The following is a 20742-nucleotide window of genomic DNA, read 5'->3' as shown; positions in this document are numbered from 1 at the left end:
GAATGAACAGAAAGGTTGCAGAAATGAAAACAGGAAAATCAGCTGGGGGGCTGTTGCAGTTATGTAGGTGAGATATGCTGGTGGCCTGTACCGTGATGATAGTAGTGTGGAGGTGATAAAAAGTGGTCTCATTCGCTACTTAGTGCTACCCAACTTGTTAGTTATTTTGATCATGTCAGTTGTTTTTTTCATACTACCCCACACCTCGTGTGATTTAATTATAAGTGAACTTAACATTTGTTGAGCTTATCATTTATGAAAAGTGAAAGTGAAAGTTGCTTAATCGTGTCTGACTCTTTGCAATCCCGTGGACTGTAGTGCATGGAATTCTCCAGGCCAGAATACTGGAGTGGGTAGCCTTTCCCTTCTCCAGGGAATCTTCCCAACCCAGGGATTGATTCCAGGTCTATCGCATTGTGATTCTTTACCAGCTCAGCCAGAAGGGTGTAATCAAATCAGTAGAGTAGATTTGATTTAAAATATGTCAGATTAATTTTGAATGAATAGCTTTCTTATTTAATATATATTTTATTCAGGGATAATTGATGGAATGCTAAATATGTCAGATGTATAACAGTGTTTCACAATTTTTGAAGGTTATACTGCAGTATTCCTTGTGTTGTACAGTATATCCTTGTTCTCATTTACTATTAACAGTAAAGATATGTTATAGTGTTAATAACTTTATTTTTAAAGTGATTTTTAAATTCATTCAGTAACCTGGAAGAATCTAGTTTATATGTAAATGGTCATGGTCCTCTTATAGACTCTATCCCTATAATCAACACTGATTATATGCAGTACTTACAAAGACTTTTACTCTTTTCCTTTTTAACTAACTGATTAGTGACAGTACTATGAACAAAAAACCAAAAGACATTCTGTGTAAAGATAGCTCTATTAATCTTTGTGTACTCTCTAGTGCCTGGGAAAAGGTGAGTGTTCCATAAATGTTAGTAATTTATGACTTTGTAGTGAAGTAAAAATATACAGAATCAAAAAACTGATGGATTTAGTATCCAAAGGCAGCCTCTGCTGACTGAAAATAGAAATTAGCAGAAATAGCAATTTAAATTTTTTTGTTTTGTGTACCTAACTGAACCTAACTCTAAAATTACTTTTTAATACTTTTTAGAGGAAAGCTTTTTATTTTGAAGTCTTCATCTTAATGTCGAAATTGTTCTCTGTTTGAGAGTTATGAGCAACTTACATTGTATACTTATCAACTCTAAAGACAAATGACTTTTATTAGTCTGGAGCTGTGTTATCTGTGTGGTAGACACTAGTAGACACTAGCTGTGTATGACTATTGAGTACTTTCAGTGTGGATGGTCTGAATTGAGGTGTGCTGTCTTAATATGAACTTGATTTCAAGTCTTAGTATAGACAAAAAACATTTAGAATATCTCATTAGTACTTTTTTATATTGGTAAACTTTTTGTCATTAAAATCCATTGGTATGCCTTGTACTTTGAATGGATCTTTTTATGATGTGTAATCCTGTAATATCAGGTATTAGTTATTTGAAAAATACTGGTTTATAGAGTTATTCAGATTTTTCAAATATTGGCAGATTTTATTGTAGAAATTAAAAAGTTATATTCAGTAATACCAGTGTCAGTTTCATCAGAAAAGCCTTTTAAGTATTGGGAAACTGTCAAGCTCAAGTTTTAAATTTTAATTTTCACATGAGTCCTTGAATTTTATCTTTGGCAACAAATACTATCACTTGTTTTCTTTGAAGTGACAGTTCCACTTCATTTTTGAGAAAGTGTCTGCCAGAAGCTCAAGTCTGAAAGCCATAGTTTTTGAATGTCAGTCTTTCCTTTTAGTAAAAACAGTATTCCTTGTAAAAAATGGCTAATTCAGTGGCTTTTCCTAAAGAGAACTACGGCACTTAATGAAACTTTATGCAGTGATATGCAGCAAAATTGCTTTATGTATACTTTCCATTTTACTATCCAGAATATCATAAAGTATACACAAAGGTCATGATTTAATAAAATTGCCAATTTTTACTTCTTCATCAAGGACATTCTTTAAGTGAAGATTATTTTATTATTTTTATTATCTTTTGTATTTTATTTTTTTACTGCAAGTGTGCAATACAACTATCAATACTAGTGTGATCTGGTGTCACTGCCTTGATCTGTGCTATAGCAAAAACTGTTTACCAATGAGTGGTTTTGTATCATCAATGCAGAAAAATTTTCATCACTGTGAAAAAGGCAAATAATGTTTTAGTATCAATAATGTTTATAAAAATAGTTTGACCTTGTGGATCCCCTGAAAGGGTCCTGGCAACTAGTGGTCAACAGGCTATTGAAACCTGCAGGCCTGGGGTCCATAAAAAACTAGTAAAAAAGAGACCCTGACCACAGACTAGTGTACATTTAAAGTGAGATCACAGGACTTTCCTGGAGGTCCAGTGGTTTAAGACTACACACGTCTACTGCAGGGTGCATGGATTTGATCCCTGGTTGTGGAACTAAGACCCCGCATGCCGCGTGGTGCAGTCAAAAAAAAAAAAAAAAGATTAAATAAATGAGGCCACAGATAGCAGAATACTGTATAAGGCAGAGTATCATAAACACCATGTAAAAACTACAGACTTTTGCAGATATTCAAAAGAAAGAGATAATCAATTGAGACAACATCAGTAAGGGTTAGTATTTGAAATGGACTTTAAAAAATTAAAGAATTTCAGTAAGCTACTATTTGGGCAGTAGAGAGAGCATTTCATGTAGAAGCAACAGTGCGAAGCTAAAGTGGTGGATATTTATAAGACTTTGGGAAAATCATTTCATCTTTTTGGTTCCACAATCTATCAAATGAAAAGGTTAAATTTGATCATTTAGGTTGCTTTCAGGTTTAAAGTTGCAAGATTTTGTTGTTAGGACCAGAATATTTATGTAATTATAATTTAAATTTAGTGTTTTTAAAAAAATAAAAATAAATGTACTTGCTTTGTGTATACTCTTAGTACATAAAACTTGGAGAGGGTGATAAATGAAGACTTTTAAAGGACTTTATAGGAAACACATTGTAAATGGTTTTTAAATTTTTTCAATTTTATAATCATAGTGAATTCATTTTATTACCTTTTTTGTTGTATTTTTCTTTCATGTGAGAGGTGGGGATGTAGGTGGAATTATAGGAATTGTAATAAAACACTTAGTGCTTTGATTATATTTTAATTTTTTTAGTGTTTACATTGTTAGAATTCACATTCATTCTCTTTATTCAAAGTATTTGAGGATTTAAATATTTGAGTCATTATTTATATGCAGAGTACCACATAATGGCCCCATTCTGATTTTACTTTTTAAAAATATCTATTTCAATTAGTGTATGAACTGATTTCAATTGGTCAGATTTAAAATGAGGCTGCCTCGGATTTTTAGATGTTTTGAGAGGAGTTAGATGCAGAAAGGAGAAGGCGATGGCAACCCACTCCAGTACTCTTGCCTGAAAAATTCCATGGAGCCTGGTAGGCTGCAGTCCATGGGGTTGTGAAGAGTTGGACACGACTGAGCAACTTCATTTTCACTTTTCACTTTCATGCATTGGAGAAGGAAATGGCAACCCACTCCAGTGTTCTTGCCTGGAGAATCCCAGGGACGGGGAGCCTGGTGGGCTGCCGTCTACGGGGTCGCACAGAGTCGGACACGACTTAAGCGACTTAGCAGCAGCAGCAGCAGATGCAGAAAATGATACTATAAAAATTTTTTTCCTTTTAATATTTTAAATACCCTATTTTCTTGAGAATAGGAATTATTAACTATTTACCATTGTAGCACCTGACATAGGACCCTATGGTAGTATCCTAGTCATGTAAATATTGGCTAAATTGAAGATAATTTTAATATAGAACTTTTTAGTTGATGTTTTTTTTTTAATCAGGTCTTATTGGCAAATCTGATTTTTCAGTAGATTATATGACATAGGACCCTATGGTAGTACCCTTGTTGTGTAAATATTGGCTAAATTGAAGATAATTTTAATGTAGAACTTTTTAGTTGATAGCTTTTTTAAAAAAAATTAGGTTTCATTAGCAGATCTGGTTTTTCAGTAGATTATAATCTGTATGGTTTTTCCCTCAGTGTCTAGTGTGAATTTAGCTAATGTTAACAATGAATTATCATTTCAGGTGACTGAGAATGGTATTTTATTGACCTTTTGTTATTGACTGTCTTTTAGGAATGGATCGTGATTATGGCCCTGGATCTTACGGAGGTCTGGCATTCAAGGATATTTATCTAAAAATTCTTCTTTTGAGTGCCACTAAAGGTGAGCATCATTTAATTTTTTTTCTTTTTAAACTCTTTATAGGGATGGATCGTGACTATGGCCATGGATCCTATGGGGGTCAAAGATCCATGGACTCCTACCTAAACCAGTCATATGGCATGGACAATCACAGTGGTGGTGGTGGGGGTAGCAGGTAAATTGCTTCATCACTTGGCCAAATAAGTAGATGACTATAAGATTCTAGATAATTTAAGTATTCTTTAGGCATGTTGTGATATTTAAACTATATTTAGAACTGAATAATCACCTTAAATGTTTAAAGGTGTTAGTGGTTATAAAAACTGTCTTGACATCATTGGCAGACATTACTTTAGGAAAACCTCAGGAAAACCATTATTTCATTATACTAGAGTAAGATTTTCTGTCTTTAGCAGTGACTTTTTTTTAACTCCTTGTCAGTCAAAATGCCCTAAACAAATGATATAAAAATATTATTGGAAATATTATTTGTGAAGCTTTTTCTTATGATTTTTCAAAAATGTATTCACTAATGTGGAGTGCTTTATAGAGTAGCAAAGCAGTCTTTGACTAGAATGAAGTTAACCAAATCTGTCTAGCAACACTCAGTTTGTAAGAAACATTTAAGATAGTTATTCTTTTAATTTTAGTTTTAATGTGAGTTACAGGAGCATATTGTAATAATAAAAATATTCTTTAAATCATGTTTAGGTTATTTATTGGCAGGTTCTACTTATGCCAGAAACACTTCTGGTCTAGACAAGGAGCTTTATATTAAAGCCATGAATGAGTACAATATCTTTGTTTATTTTAATGCAGTACAGTTTTGATTGTACTTATGTTTCATTGTTGATGCTGTGTAAAGCTTAAACCTAGCTGAACTGCTGTAGGCTTTAGGGTTGACCACATTTTAGGCCAAGGAGGCGCAGAGATTTTTGAGGTGCAGAGATTCCTATGAAATATTGATATAAGTAAAACTAGTTAGGAAACTTTTTGAAAGTATTGTCCTTCTTCATAAATTGAAGGATCTGGTTTCCTTAAGGATGGACTGAATGATACTTACTTTCCTTTTTTCTGCTTAAGTGTGCCATTATGGTTTATAGTAGAGAAAAATCAGAAAAATAGATACAACAATTTTGCTTATGTGATAGATGTTTTGAAAAATGTAGTTGGAAGGAGGAATGATTTTCATATGGTTACTAGGATTCAGAAGTAAAGTGCCTTCTATTTAGTGATAAATATTTGAAGTAATGTAATACGTTTAAATATTTTACTTTATCAGTTGCTGCCCTGTTACATTGTAAATGTAATGTGTGTGAACTATGTAGATGTTATAATTTATCTCATGTAATTGTGGGCCTTTATAAAACTATGTTGTAAGATAAGCAACTTTTGTAATCCATGCTTTGGTGAGAAGTATGATTTGTTTCTTCTGTTGACTCTATTAAAACCTTGTGGAGACTGTGTGCTCCCTTTTTTAGAATAGCTTTATGTGATAATTTCATGTGATAATAGGGAATAATTTTTCAAATAATTGAAGACATTATAACATGTATTCTTTCTAATCTGCCTTGAAAATTCATATGCAAAGGGTATATATTGGTGGTCTTTTATGTTCTGTTTTATGTGCTTATTTTTCTAGATTTGTAGATTTATTAGTATACAAGTGAAAAGTGACTAAGAATTGATTATTAACGTTAACCAAAGTTTAGCAGGTTGTTAAATTTTATAACCAGATAATTCTCCCAATTTTGACTGCTGTAGACATAATGAAGCAGTTTTGTCATATAGATTATTGGGGGTGCAAAAGGATCTCTTCTGTGTGACAAGTAGCCTACATCCTTGTAGTCTTCAATTTGTGTCCCTATTGAAAGCCAAAATGTTGTAAATATTTTGTATTTTACAGTATTAGAGATGGGTTCAAAAGAAAGTTTGAGTAGTCTGTGAACTTTAACAAATGACTTTTTCCAAGACTAGGGCTGGGCTTAAATAATGACAGACAAATCTTTTCTAATAAAATAGAAAGCTGCCAAAAAGCAGATATTTAAGCTAAGGTTACTTAACTCAATTCATATTTAAACACTGACTCAGATAGCTTTCTATCTGGTCTCATGTTGAACTGCCCAGCCCTAATCAAGTGTGAATAAAAGTAGAACTGCAAACCAGTATGGTATAAATGAATTTTAGTTGATAAATGTCATCTGATAATTTGTCTTTTGAATTGTCTAACATTAGTAAGCTTACTTTTGTTTTTTCCCTCACTGTGCAACTCTTCCAGGTTTGGACCTTATGAGTCTTACGACTCCAGGTCTTCTCTGGGTGGGCGAGATCTGTACAGATCTGGCTATGGTTTTAATGAACCCGAACAAAGCCGCTTCGGAGGTAGTTATGGTGGTCGATTTGAGAGCTCCTACCGGAATAGCCTTGACTCTTTCGGAGGTAGAAACCAGGGCGGGTCTAGCTGGGAAGCACCTTACTCCCGTTCAAAATTGAGGCCTGGGTTTATGGAGGACAGAGGAAGAGAGAATTACTCTTCCTACAGCAGTTTTTCTTCACCCCATATGAAGCCTGCACCTGTAGGCTCTCGGGGGAGAGGAACGCCTGCTTATCCTGAAAGTACGTTTGGAAGCAGAAACTATGATGCTTTTGGAGGACCATCAACAGGCAGAGGCCGAGGCCGAGGAGTAAGTACAACAGAATCTTTTCAGATTCTTTTCACTAGTCACTCTTTTAAACCCTTTCAAGACCATGGTTTTCAACTAGAATAAACACTGTTCATCCCAGTGTATTTTGAAGCAAAAGCTGAGTCAGAAGCATAATTTTTAGGTTGCCTGTAAAAGTTTTCCCAGTACCTCAGAAAATACATGGCAGTGTGAGATGACTATTCATATAGTTTTGCTAAATCTCCCTTTATTAAAAAGGTGAGGATATTAGGTTTGGTCTAAAAGGGGTTAAAAGGAGTTGCATTTTTCCTTGTAAACACTAGCAGTTTTGCTAGTGGGACAGTTCTTGGATTATTTTAAAGGTAATGAACCCTTTTGGAGTTTCTGAGTAGGTTAAAGGTGCAATGTATGATAAAACGTATATACTTTGCTGCTTAACTCCAGCACATAGAATTTCTTCAAAGCTTCATATTTCACATTAAACACAAGAGAGACTAACAGTTGGTGATAGCTGAGGGTACTTTAGCCAGGTTTACATGGTGAAGAAGTTGATATGTATAGTAGATTGTAGATGATTTGTGGTCAGTATAATTTTGCTAACTCACTCTCTTACAGTATGTTCTGTTGCTGGGTGTTCTGTCTTAACTCTGTCGCTAGTTTTACTATTGAGAAATAATTTCTTCCCTATAGAAACATGTCTATGGCTTCTTCCCAGGAAGTAATATTTTGTAAATTACTGCTTAAATGAATAAATATGCTAGTCTTCAAATATTTAATTTCAGGATATGTAGTATAAAGATTATGCCTTTACATTCTTAGGTAACTTGACTGACAAGAAATTTTACCTAGGAAGTGTACATAGATTGTGGAGTTATTATGTAGTTTGATTTTATAAAGAATATTGTATTTTTGCCATCATGTAAGAATTGTTGGTTTGGTTTTTTTTTTGAAGTCAGTTGCTCTTAATATTCTCTTTGCAGAGGAAAGTGCTTCTATTAAAAAAATGTAGTAGGGCACATATTTTTGACTGCTCACTAATCTTTGGTACATCAGCATAGTTTGTCATACTTGTGTAGAAATTTTGCATTTATAACAGTTACTCTTTACTTATGTAAAATGCATTGCACCTTTAATGGATAATTAATAAAGATTTTTCTGATATGACTATTTGAATCACCTGGAAACACTTAATTTATTCAAGGTTAGATAGGTATTCCTAAGCATAATACACAAATGTAAGCAACTAGTATGTTGCTGTTCTACCATGCTTTATGGTTGTAGATTAATTGAAAATAGTTGGGATAATAGGCTTTGGATTTTGAAATTGAAAATCTACTCCAGTTTGAAAATTTGGAAAACTCTTAATGTTTTCCATGCTGTATATTACTTTAGGCAAACGATTTTTTTCCTCAAAGAGACTTCAAATACCAATTTTGTTTTCATGATAGAAAAACAGGTATTGTTTCCACCATTCTAGTCGAAGTGGACTTTTCTTTCTTTCTTCCTGTTAATGAAATAGATGAACCAATAGGTCTTTCCTTTTTAATCTTCACTTGTACAATTCCCATTGGATCCTTCTCTTCAGATTACTCCTCAATCTTTATCTTCTAAAGTAAGGTTAGTAGAATAAATTTGTATGAACATGTGGCTTCTTGGTGTAGTGGGTTTTGTTAACGACGAGAAGAAAGGACACAAAGAGTCGTTTGGTTGCATGACTCTTCGTCTGTAAACTTTTGCTTCTTGGGCTTCTGGGTGAGAATATGTTTCTCTAGGTAAGAATGTGAATGGAACGTCAGATGCAATTCTTGATCTGAAGTGTGTCTTGGAAGTTGATGCATGGTTATGCTTTAACTCTCCTATTTCATACTAATGTTCCATCTCGCCTTCTCATCCCTTTTTCAACAGGGAGAAATCCTAAATCATTTCTGGATCTTTTTTAACTTCAAACTTCAGATATGGTCTTCTTTGTGTATCTTAGTTTTAAGCCAGGTTTTAGTAAAGTAAAGATTTCTTTTAAGGTCTTTTCATGGGAAAACATCGATTAGGAACTCTGAAGAGGAGTTGTCAGAGAGTTGTACAAGTGGTAATATTCTGACAGGCACATAACGTTGTTTATGATCTCAAGTAATTTTGAATCATAATCAAACAATAGGAAATATCCATATTTGTTCTTCTGGAAATAAAAATACTGATTCACTGGATTTGAGTTCCTGTAATAATTTACAGAGTTTTTCAGTGTATTTAGAGTGGACTTGTAAAATTTAGTTACATTCTGAGGAATTTTCATTTGAAAAATTCTAGATAGATAAAATGTAATCTATATATGAATTCATACTTGTTCTTTGGATATTGTGCTAATATTTATTGATTTCACAAATTTGCAGCATATGAGTGATTTTGGAAGCATTCATAGACCTGGAATTGTTGTTGACTATCAAAATAAACCCACCAATGTGACAGTTGCTGCTGCAAGAGGAATAAAGAGAAAAATGATGCAACCATTTAATAAGCCTGGTGGAACCTTTATCAAGAAACCCAAGCTAGCAAAACCTGTGGAGAAGATGAGCCTCAGCAAATCACCCAGTAAGTTGGAAAACATAATTGTTGTGCTTTAAGGCAGTTTTCATTATTTTTTTTAACTCAGTGCATTTAAGTAATTTTTTCATGTTTCTGTAGACAAATTGTACAATAATTACAGTTGTAGAAATTAGATCTGTAGTCATGGATATCAAAATTACCAAGATACTTATAAATTCACAGGCCCTGATTCACCCCTTTTCCCTAAATCTTGACTTAGGGTGGGACCAGAACATCTATATTTTTAAAAAGATCTTACACATGATTTTGATTCATGGGTGTTATATTTATTGTTGGATAATTATTGAGGAAGTGGTATGCTACATTACATAGAATTGCCTTCATGAGGTCAAAGGCAAGAAATTTTTTATTGCCCTTGGTGCCAGGAAAAGATAGGTATTCTAGAAAATTAATTTGCCTTTTGTCTTCTGGACATTATTCTTAGAGATAATCATACTTCCATTTTTACATTGTTAAAAATTTAGAGCCAGTCTGAAAGTGAAATTAAGAAAACAGTTCATGGTAACATCAAGAATTAAATACTCAGGAATAAATTTAACAAAAGAAGTACAAAACTTACACTTTGAAAACTATAAAACCTTGTTAAAAGAAATTAAAGAAGATCTAAATAAATGGGATACTAAATAAATGTTCACAGAACAGAATACTTAATGTTAAGATGGTAATACTCCCGAGACTGATCTACTGATTCAGCCCAATCCCTGTCAGAATGTCACCTGACTTCTTTGCAAAAATTGACAAGTTGATTCAAAAATTCATAGGGAATTTCAAGGAACCTACAATAGCCGAACAATCATAAAAAAAGAAGAAAACAGAGAGACTACTGCTTCATGATTTCAAAACTTAACTACAAAGCCACAGTAATCAAGACAGAGTGGTACTGGCACAAGGACAGACATACAGATCAATGGAATAGAATTGAGAGTCCAGAGATAAACTCATAAATCTATGGTAAAATTTTTTTTTTTTTAGCCAAGATGTCAAAATTATTTAGTGAGGAGAGAATAGTCTTTTCCACAAACGCTGCTGGAACAACTGAATAGCCACATGCACAAACTAACATACAGCACCTAAATGCAAGGGCTAGAACTATAAAACTCTCAGAAGGAAACAAGAGTAAGTCTTCATGACTTTGGATTTGGCAAGAAATTCATCTGACACTGAAAGAGCAACCAAATGAAAAACAAGTAAATTGGACTTCGGGCTTCACTGGTGGCTCAGCAGTAAAGAATCCGCCTGCCAGTGCAGGAGACGCAGGTTTGATCCCTAGGTCAGGAAAATCCCCTGGAGAAGAAAAATGGCAACCCACTCCAGTATTCTTGCCTGGGAAATTCTGTGAACAAAGGAGCCTGGTGGGCAACAGTCCACAGAGTCGCAAAAGAGTTGGACACAACTTACTGACCAAACAACAATGAAACTGGATTTTATCAAAATTAAAAACTTTTGTGCTTCAGAGGACACATTAAGAAAGTGAAAAGACAGCTCACAGAGAAGGAGAAAACATTTGCAAATTATACCTCTAAGAGACTTGTATCTAGAATATATAGAATTTTTAAATTCAATAAAAAGACAAATAGCCCATTTGAAAAAAGCATCTGAACAGACATTTTTTCCCCCAGAAGACATACAGATAGCCAATAAGCCCATAAAAAATGCTCAACAGTTAGTTAGCAGGGAAATAAAATCAAGACCATGTGAGATTGACCACTTTTACTTACCTGAATGACTAGAATCAAAAAGATAATAACAGGCCTTAGCAAGGATGTGGAGAAATCTTCATATACCATTGGTGGGAATGTAAAATGGTCCAGGCACTTTGGAAAACAATTCCTCAAATGATTAAACAAATTACCATAAGATCCAGTAGTTCCACTGTTAGGTATGTATTAAGAAATATGAAAACATATATCTACACAAAAATTTATGTATGGATACACATAGCATCATTATTCAGAGTAGCCAGAAGTATAAACAACCCAAATGCTCATCAGTGGATGAATGGTTTAACAAAATGTGGTTCATCCATACAGTAGAATATTTTCCAGCCTTAAGATGAGCTACTGATATATGCTAGAACTTAAATGAACCTTGAAAAGGTTAATAAAATGAAAGAAACTAGTCACAAAAGTCCACATATATGATTCTTTTCATTTGAAAGTCTAGAATACAGAAATCTATAGGGTTAGAAAGTAGATTAGTGGTTGCTTTGGGCTGTGGGGGTATATAGGGAGAAATAAATAACAGGATACCAGATTTCTTTGTGAGGTGATGAAAATGTTCTAGAGTTGATTGAGGTGATGTTTGTGCATATCTGTGAATGTTCTGAAAAACATTGGTTACATACTTCAAAAGGGTGAATCATATGGTATGAAATATGTCTTAATAAATCTTAAACATTTGAGCTGGATTATTGTTACTTTCTCTGTTATTGTATTTTATTTAACTTTGTAATATATCTCTAAATGAAATCAAGTGTATTTGATCAAAATAGATTGTCAAGAATATACATAAATAAAAGGTAAGGAAATGTCTTTTTCAGCATTCTTTGTGAAAACATAATACCAAATACTATACAACAGATACTTTACCTATTTTTGACTGTACACTGAATTTTGTTTTTTATATTTATTTTATTTTTGCCTTGATTGAAAAGTATTTTATCTTTCCAAATTGACATTACAAGGGATTAAAAATTTCTCTCCTCTTTAGAATTAATATTGGATTACCTATTATTATTGGGCCTGGGCAAGGTGAAGATCATTGCAATGAATAAATTTTTCAAATTTTTGTGATCTAGTTTTTAAAACATCTTTGCATCCAGTTTAAAAAATAAGATACATTAATTGTTAAGATGAATTTATTACTTCCTTTGATGTTGGAGGTGCTAAACAAGTCATGCTCCTAAGTCGCTTCAGTCGTGTCCGACTCTATGCAACCCCATGGACTGCAGCCCACCAGCCTCCCCTGTCTCTGGGATTCTCCAGGCAAGAACGCTAGAGTGGGTTGCCATTTCCTCCTCCAATGCATGAAAGTGGAGAGTCAAAGTGAAGTCGCTCAGTCGTGTCCGACTCTTAGCGACCCCATGGACTGCAGCCCACCAGGCTCTTCCATCCATGGGATTTTCCAGGCAAGAGTACTGGAGTGGGGTGCCGTTGCCTTCTCCAAACAAGTCATGATAGGCTTCAAATAATTATTTAAAAAAGAAGGTGGAAGGGAAGAAGCAGGGAGGCCTGGATAAGTCCTCTTTAAAATATGTTTTTTGTATATTTTTGGATACTGACAGTATATTTGTTTTGTTCTTTGAATTTCATTTCTATTTAAATGGCTTCAGGATTAATAAATGTATCCAACTTGACAAAAGGATTGTATCAATTGTTAGTAAACTAGCACTTAACTGAATGCTTACTGCACACTAGGCAGCAGTGTGTTAAAGGGCTTAACAGGCATTGCTTATGTAATTCTCACATCAGCCTGCTCAGGTGTAGGCAGTGTACCAAACCCCTACAGCTGAAAAACACAGGAACAGAACAGATAAATTTGCTGCCTGGGTCAAACAGCTGGCAAAGCCAGGGTTTATTCGGGGCAAGTCTTACTCTAGAGACCCTTCAGGTAAAGCTCCATGTGATAGTAGTGGAAAATTACTTTGTATTATATTATCCTTATGTAAAACAACTTTTTTTTTATAATTACAACATTATAGACATTTTAATGTATCATATAAAAAATATGGTATTTGAAATTGCAAATATTGGATTTTTCCTCAAAATTATGAATATAATCCAAAACTCAGTAACACTTTAAATATTATTTTTAAATCTACTTTCCTGCCATGCTTTGCATTGGACATCTATATTATTTAGTAAAAAAATAACAATATTCTGGAATTCTGAAAACCTGATTAAAGTGTGTGTTAGTAGGAATAAGTTTTATACTGTTACTTGATGGATTGTTATTTACTGAATTGTGTACTCTAACTATTACTAGAATAGGCAATTCAGTTGATCTTCTTGGGATAGATTTCAAAGGTGTATTTTGCAGGTATAGTTAAATAAATATTACAAAATTTGATATAGATACTTATTTGTCACTAAAGCAGATATATGTGACTTAACTTTTTTTTTTTCTTTTTAACGAAACTTGAGAGTAGTGTAGTATATAACTTAAGAATGAAACCAAAATTCTGTAGTCAAATCAGGCTTTCACTGTCAGGCATGAGGTGGGCATTCTGAATGGTAACCGCTGAGTCTTCAGGAATAAGAAGTCTTGCTACGCTATAATATATAGACTGTATGATTTGTTGAAATGCAGTAGGAAAGGAATCATATTCAGTCGTTTGGATAGAGGTACAGTGTATATCAGTTTTAGCATGTGAAAGGAAAATGAAATTGCCTTTAGTTTAAGGTCATAAACAACCAATTTTTTCCATAGAGTGAGGGTTTGAGGGAAACTGAAAGAGGATGTTGAAAATGGTTAATAAAATAGGAACATATGTTTAACCTCTTATAAAATGATGAAAAATAATCTAGATATTGAATTTTAAGGTATTGATTTTATATGGTTTTGAGACATCCTGCTGTATGCATAGCAGATACTTAATATTTGTTTATTGTTAAGTTCATGAATCCCCAGGTGTTCATGATTTTGTATTAGCTATTTTTCCAAAGGTAATCCAAAAGGATAAACAGTGAATAAAAGGAAAAGTTTGAGGGCAGATGAGTTGTTGTTTTTTTTAAAGTCTAAAATTAACTATATTATAAGAAAGAACCTTTTTTTTCTTTAATACAATGAGATATCACTTCCTATCACATATGAAGTTGATGGTCTTAACAAAAAAGAGAAAATAACAAGTGATGACAATGTGGGCAAATTAGAACCCTTATACATTACTATGAAAATGTAAAATGATGTGGCTGTTGTGGGGAACAGTTTGGTGGTTCCTCTAATGATTATACGTAGACTGACCATTTGAACCAACAATTCCATTTCTACATATGTACTTCAAAGAACTGAAAAGAAGTATTCAAACAAAAACTGTACAAATGTTCATAGCATTATTCACAGTTGTCAAAAGGTTGAAACAATCCAGATGTTCCTCAGCAGATGAATGAATGAAAAGGCAATGTGATGTATTTGCACGATGAAATATTATTGAGCTTTAAAAAGGAAGGAGGTACTGATACATGATACAACACATGGAAGAGCCTTGAAGACATTATGCTAAATAAAAGAAACCAGACAAAAAAGGCCACATATTGTATCCTTCCTTTTATATGCAATATCTAGGATAGGAAAATCTGTAGAGACAGAAAGCAGATTAGTAGTTTTACCAGGTGCTTTAGTGACTTCTCTTTGGACTGCTTAAAAAGTTCTGGAACTAAATAGTGGTGATGGTTGCATGACCTTGTGATAAACTTAATGTCACTAAATTGTACACTTTGAAATGGCTAAAATAGTACATATTTTTGTATATTCACATTAAGACATGTTTTGAGAAAAAGAGGAAGAACCTGCTTTTAGAGTTTATTCATTTTAATAAATTTTAAGAAAGCTGCTCTAATATTGAGTTTTTGCATCCAAGGCGCTCTCTCTAGTGCTCACTGTTTTTCCACTTTCATGCAAGGTCGGGTTATTTGTCAAATGTTTGCCAAGGTGTGATAATTCAAAATTATTTTGGGTAATGTGGATATTATTACTTAAAATGAAGAAAAGAAAAAATGAGTGGGTCTAGAGAAAAATAATGTAGCAAATAATAAACATAGGTGAGAAGTAAATAGACAAAATTTATAAGGAAGGTATTCATGTGAATGAAGTTTCAGAAATACTGAGTAATCTCAAACTCTGATTTTTCTGGTGAGCTCAATTTAGATAATGACCACCAAATAAATCATCTGTCTGTAGTTTATGAACTGGGGACTGGAAAAGGAGAATGGAGAAGTGATTTTTAGTTTTAACTTTTTTTTGTCTGATCCCCTAGCAAAAACTGATCCTAAAAATGAAGAAGAAGAAAAGCGGCGAATTGAAGCTCGGCGAGAGAAACAAAGACGCAGAAGAGAAAAAAACAGTGAGAAATATGGAGATGGATACAGGTTTGTGCTTAGTAGAGTCAGAAAATTGGACTCATTAAAAAACTGTTTCCAGGATTTGAGGGTGGGAAAAATGAGTAAAGATGGCCAAAAAGTACATACTTCCATTATATGATAAATAAGTTCTGGGGATATATTGTACAGATGATGACTGTTGTTAACAGTACTGTATTATATATTTAAAATAGCTAAGAGAGTAGATCTTCAAGGTTCTCATCACAAGAAAAAAATTACAACTAGTGAGGTGCTGGACAGTAACTAAAATCATAGTGCTCATCATTTCATAATATATACATATATCAAATAATTATGTTGTACATCTTAAACTTATACAATGTTATATTTTTTAAAAGAGTTTAAAAATCAAATTTTAAAAAAGATTGTATTTTTTAAAAAATTATTATTGTTGGTGTTTTAACCTGGTATTACAGTTACTCTGCAGTTATGTAGAGTTAGCCTATGTTTGATATCTGTCTCAAGGATATTGACAGATATGTTCAGTTTGCTAACTCTCCACCTCCTCCATAACTATTTGCTCCTCAAGGTCTAAAAGAATGCTTTATCACTGTCCTTGAGACTTTCAAGCCACTGACCATCACTCTATACAGATTTTACAACTAGAATTCCTGGTTTTTCTTGGTGCACAAGCAATAATCTGTCTGGCCAAAAGAGATTGTGATGTTTCATTAATTTTATGATACAGACTGATTTCAGAAATGCGATCAGAAAAAATATGTCTTAGAATCAATAAAATACTATGTTTAAGCATCAAATAAAACAAAAAAAACACCTAAACATGTTTCTTAGAAAAGGCAGATAAATTAATTGGGATGTGAAAAAATTCCTGAGAGTCAAAGGAAGAGGATTGATCAAAGATATATAGGAATGATTTTGATTTTTTGATATTTACAGTCATCCCTTGATATGCATAGTGAATTGGTTCTAGGATCACCACCTCTTCTACGCAGCCTCCACATCCCCAACCCCTTGGAAGACCAAAATGTGAGGATGCTCTGTGAGGGTTCTCACCTCGTTAAGATTAGAAAACTAAGACCCAGGGAATTTAAGTTGCCTGAAGTCACATAAGGGTGCTAAGAAATAAACCCAGCAGTAGATTTCAGATTCTATACTCTTACTCAGGAAAATAAATATAATAGTACTCTAAGGAATTAGGTGGAAAATGGAGACTCAAGATAAAGAAACCCATTAAGAGACTATTGTCATAATTTGAAGAAAAGGAAGTAACAGGGATATATGAGGTAAGAATAATTAAATGGGAGAAAAGGGACAATTCATTCTGGAGTGACTCTTGAGCTTTTCAATGAGTTGCATATGTCCAGACCAGGCCTTTTATTCACCCTGAAGTGATTTTTGATCATCTGAGAGCTCCAATAGAGTGAATTATGGTTTTCTGGTGTCCTACCTACCTTTGTTTCTACATCAGTGATTTGGAAGCTTGAAGATAGAAGAGTGTAACGTTAGTGGAACTTTGGAACTTGATACTGCTTGAAGTTTGCTTTGGCTTTCTGATCTAGACTTGAAGTGGATAGTTAGGGTTAGATGAAATAGATCCACTGATTCTGTTTTTCATACCCAGTAACTCCAGTGTGGTCCAGAAATGCCAATTAGTATGATGACAGTGTTGTCCAGACAGGTATTTAAATGCTATTTTTTTTCTGACTTGAGCTAAATTTAAATCAGCCATTACTTGGAGGAGAGGAAATCATTTATGCTGGTAAAATTGATTTCATTGGTATAGCCTTATGAATGCTTTCTAAGTAAATAAGGTAATATTTAAAGAAAAACTTTTTTTTTTCCCTTTACAGAATGGCATTCACATGTTCATTTTGTAAATTTCGAACATTTGAAGAAAAAGATATTGAACTCCATCTGGAAAGTCCTTCACATCAGGAAACATTAGATCATATTCAAAAACAAACCAAATTTGATAAAGTGGTTATGGAGTTTTTGCATGTAAGTAGTTATTTTTGAAGTGAGAGGCACTTGATCTGACATTTGAATTTCTTTGATTTTCATCGTTACCCATAGTTCTCCTGTTTTATGTTTCTAAGAATTCAATTTACTGTTCACTTAAAAAAAGTTGTGTTAAACTTAGCTTAGAAGTAGATGTGAATTCCTCTTTCATAGATTGTAGATTTGTGATTTGAGAGTACATTTTACATTTTTTACAGAAGTTTCTGACATGTGTCAGGAAAATTCCTTTAACAGCTGTTTATTGATACCAAATCAGCTATCGTGTATTAACAGTCTTCTATGTACCTGCTGTTTTGCTGGGTATTTTTCTTCATATTTCACTTCAACCTTACACCAATTCGTCTTTATCCTAAAAGATTATGCTCAGAGCAGTTTAGTGACTTTGAATAAATGGAAGTCTGAATTGAATTCAGAGCCAGAGAGCCTGTTTGTTTAGCGTCCTTTATCAGGATGTGGTCATCAGTTCAACAGTTTTTCTCGAATACTTAAGAGCAGGTGCTATGCAGGCACAGCACCTGAAGACACTGAAGACACAGATATTGCCTTTAGTGAACTAACAGTGATTGGAAATCAAACACACACACACACACATACATTTAGTGAACTAACAGTGATTGGAAATCACACACACACACACACACACACACACGACGCTATTAAGTAGAAGAGGCCTGAGTGATAGTGTAAGTAGAAGTGACTTGGAGAAGGGTAGGATAGTTTGGGCCAGGGCTGGAGCTGGACTGCTAACTGTACTTGCAATTAATTTAGGCAAAAGAGATGGAATTGTTAGAAGGTTAGAAGTACAGTGATCCTGTATCCTCTGTATCCTTGGAGAATTGTGTACCTTAATTAAATTTCTTCTGTAATTTTGTTTAACTGGTTCCTGTCATTTAGGACTTAAGTATTCACTTGCTCTGAGATCTCTTGTCTATTCCAGCTGTCTTTGATCTCCCTCTATATATATATGCCTAAAATATTAATACATCTTGAAAAGTAAATACTTTTTGTAGTTTCCTGGTACTTCATTATAGTCCTTTCAATTAGATTGTAAGCTCCTTGAAAACATCAGTTTTATATAATAGGTACTATTATTTTTCATAGGCCAAGCATGGTGCTGGGCCTATACTGCGTACTCACTAAAAACTTTTTGGATTCTTTCTATTTTGTTTTCTAGGAATGTATGGTAAATAAATTCAAGAAAACATCTATTCGTAAGCAACAGACAAATAATCAAACAGAGGCAGTCAAAATAATAGAAAAGGATGTTATGGAAGGTAAGTTAACAAATTGATTTAGAAATTTACATATATATTTTATATACCATAACCTATTTCATTGTAAATGATGCCCATTAGAGTGATACAGTACATAGTCATATATGGTAGGTCTGAGTGGGTTATCAGAAATGAACTCCTTTGATTCCTGTTCTCATGCTTACAAGTTTATCACTACCTTCTCTTACGTCTTTCATTTCATTTCCTTCATAGAGAAAGTATCAGCTTTGCTTGTACTGGAAGATACAGTCATCCCTAGGTATCTGAGAGAGAGAGGTTTCAGGACCTGCATGAGGTATCAGAATATGCAGATACTCAAGGCCCATAGTTGGTTTTCCAGTATTTGTAGATGCAGAAGCCATGGATACAGAGGGCTGCCTATACTTGTATATGTCATCTATCTCTTATTCCTTCTCATCTCCTTAAAGACTTCTGCTCAAATCGTGAATTCTTCTCTTCTGTTTTTCAGTCTTTCCTTGTCTTTGATTCTGTCTCTGAAGCCTATACACTTACTTAAACAAATTAAAAAAGACCTAAAGAAAAAGAAAAACATAGACACTAATTCCTCTACAACCTGCCTTTCTCTTTAAGCAACCACACTTCTTTAAGCATAGTTCTCACTGTCTCTGTTTCTTCATTGTCACTTACTGCTTTACCCACAGTGGACAAGTTTCTGCTATCATTAGTGTACTGAAACTGCTATACTGGAGGACACCAACACTAACTTCAGTTTTATTCGGCAACATTTCCCACTGATAACTATTATTTATGAATCTATTTCCTCCCTTGGTTTCTGTGGTACTCACTGCCTCTCTTTACTCCCTTGTCATTTTTACTCTTTGTGCTTTTCTTTTTCTACTAAGCTTTTAGAAGTTGATATTTTTCAGTATTCTGTCAGTCCTGTTAACATTTCTCTTTATATTTCTTCCTGATGAATTAATTTATATACAGAATTTAAATCAATATCTATATGTTGATTACTTATAGATTTATATCTCCAGCACAGATATCTCTTCTGAACTCCAGTCTCCTACATCTAGCTGCCTACTGACATCTCTCTTTAGCAGTCTCACAAATTGAACATACTAAAAAAATGTATCCTTCCCTTGAGTATCCCCCACCCCATGAAGAAAACAAGACAAAACTTAACAGGTATCTCTTTCATTTATCTTGGAAAGTAGCCCCATCAGTGCCAGAACTGTGCAGTTAATCTTAGTACTTACATTTGCTTTACTATGTCTGTAGTATTTTTGTTCAGTCGATTCTCAATTCTATCTTTTGAATACGTACCAAGTCTGTTTTCTTTACGTCTTTTTTAAATACTGAATTTGTTTAAGTCTTATGTGTTCTATTTTTCTAATTAGTTTCCTTCCTTTCAGTCTTATCTCTTATTCTACTACACGATTTTATTACTTGAAGAACTTAAGTAATAAAGTGGCTTCCGTATCCTCCACAGAATGAAGTTCAAATTCCTAGGCATGGCATACAAAGCTCTTCATGATCTTGGCCCTGCTCTTTTTCCCTTTTGTTCCTTCTTTAGTCTGTGCCCCAGCAATACTAAATTACTTGCAGTTCCCAGAAAGTGCCATTTTCTCTTAGATCTTTCTTTTGCATAGACAGCTGTTTCTCTGGGTCTGACGGAGGTTGGTTCTAGGACCTTCCTGCAGATACCCAAATCTGTCATGCTCAAATCCCTTATATAAAATGGGTGTAGTATTTGCATATAAACCATGCATGTCTTCTTATATACTTTATTTTTTAGACATTTTCTTCAATTTTATTTTAAATTTATTTTTGATTGGAGAATAATTACAATATTGTGTTGTTTCTGCCATATTTCTTATATCATCTCTAGATTAC

At 33.7% G+C, this 20742-nt stretch overlaps 1 protein-coding gene across 5 annotated transcripts in view; it reads left to right on the top strand.

The window, feature by feature from the left end:
• The window catches only part of ZNF326 (zinc finger protein 326), a 35064-nt gene that overhangs the window by 6481 nt on the left and 7841 nt on the right, over positions 1-20742 (top strand). For 2 of the 5 annotated variants that reach the window (XM_044944716.2, XM_006063374.4), the window contains 7 exons: positions 4201-4236; positions 4333-4444; positions 6548-6953; positions 9317-9515; positions 15505-15616; positions 17440-17587; positions 18783-18882. In XM_044944716.2, coding sequence (XP_044800651.1) covers positions 4201-4236; positions 4333-4444; positions 6548-6953; positions 9317-9515; positions 15505-15616; positions 17440-17587; positions 18783-18882 — 1113 coding nt within the window. Of the gene's footprint in view, positions 1-4200; positions 4291-4326; positions 4445-6547; positions 6954-9316; positions 9516-15504; positions 15617-17439; positions 17588-18782; positions 18883-20742 lie in introns of those variants that run through there. The other 3 variants (XM_044944718.2, XM_044944717.2, XM_044944719.2) reach the window with 3 other exon arrangements.

The sequence above is a fragment of the Bubalus bubalis genome, chromosome 6 (assembly GCF_019923935.1).
Source record: "Bubalus bubalis isolate 160015118507 breed Murrah chromosome 6, NDDB_SH_1, whole genome shotgun sequence".
NCBI classification, from domain to species: Eukaryota; Metazoa; Chordata; class Mammalia; order Artiodactyla; family Bovidae; genus Bubalus; species Bubalus bubalis.
The sequence above is the reverse complement of the archived record's forward strand: the minus strand, read 5'-3'. Positions and strand labels throughout refer to the sequence as shown.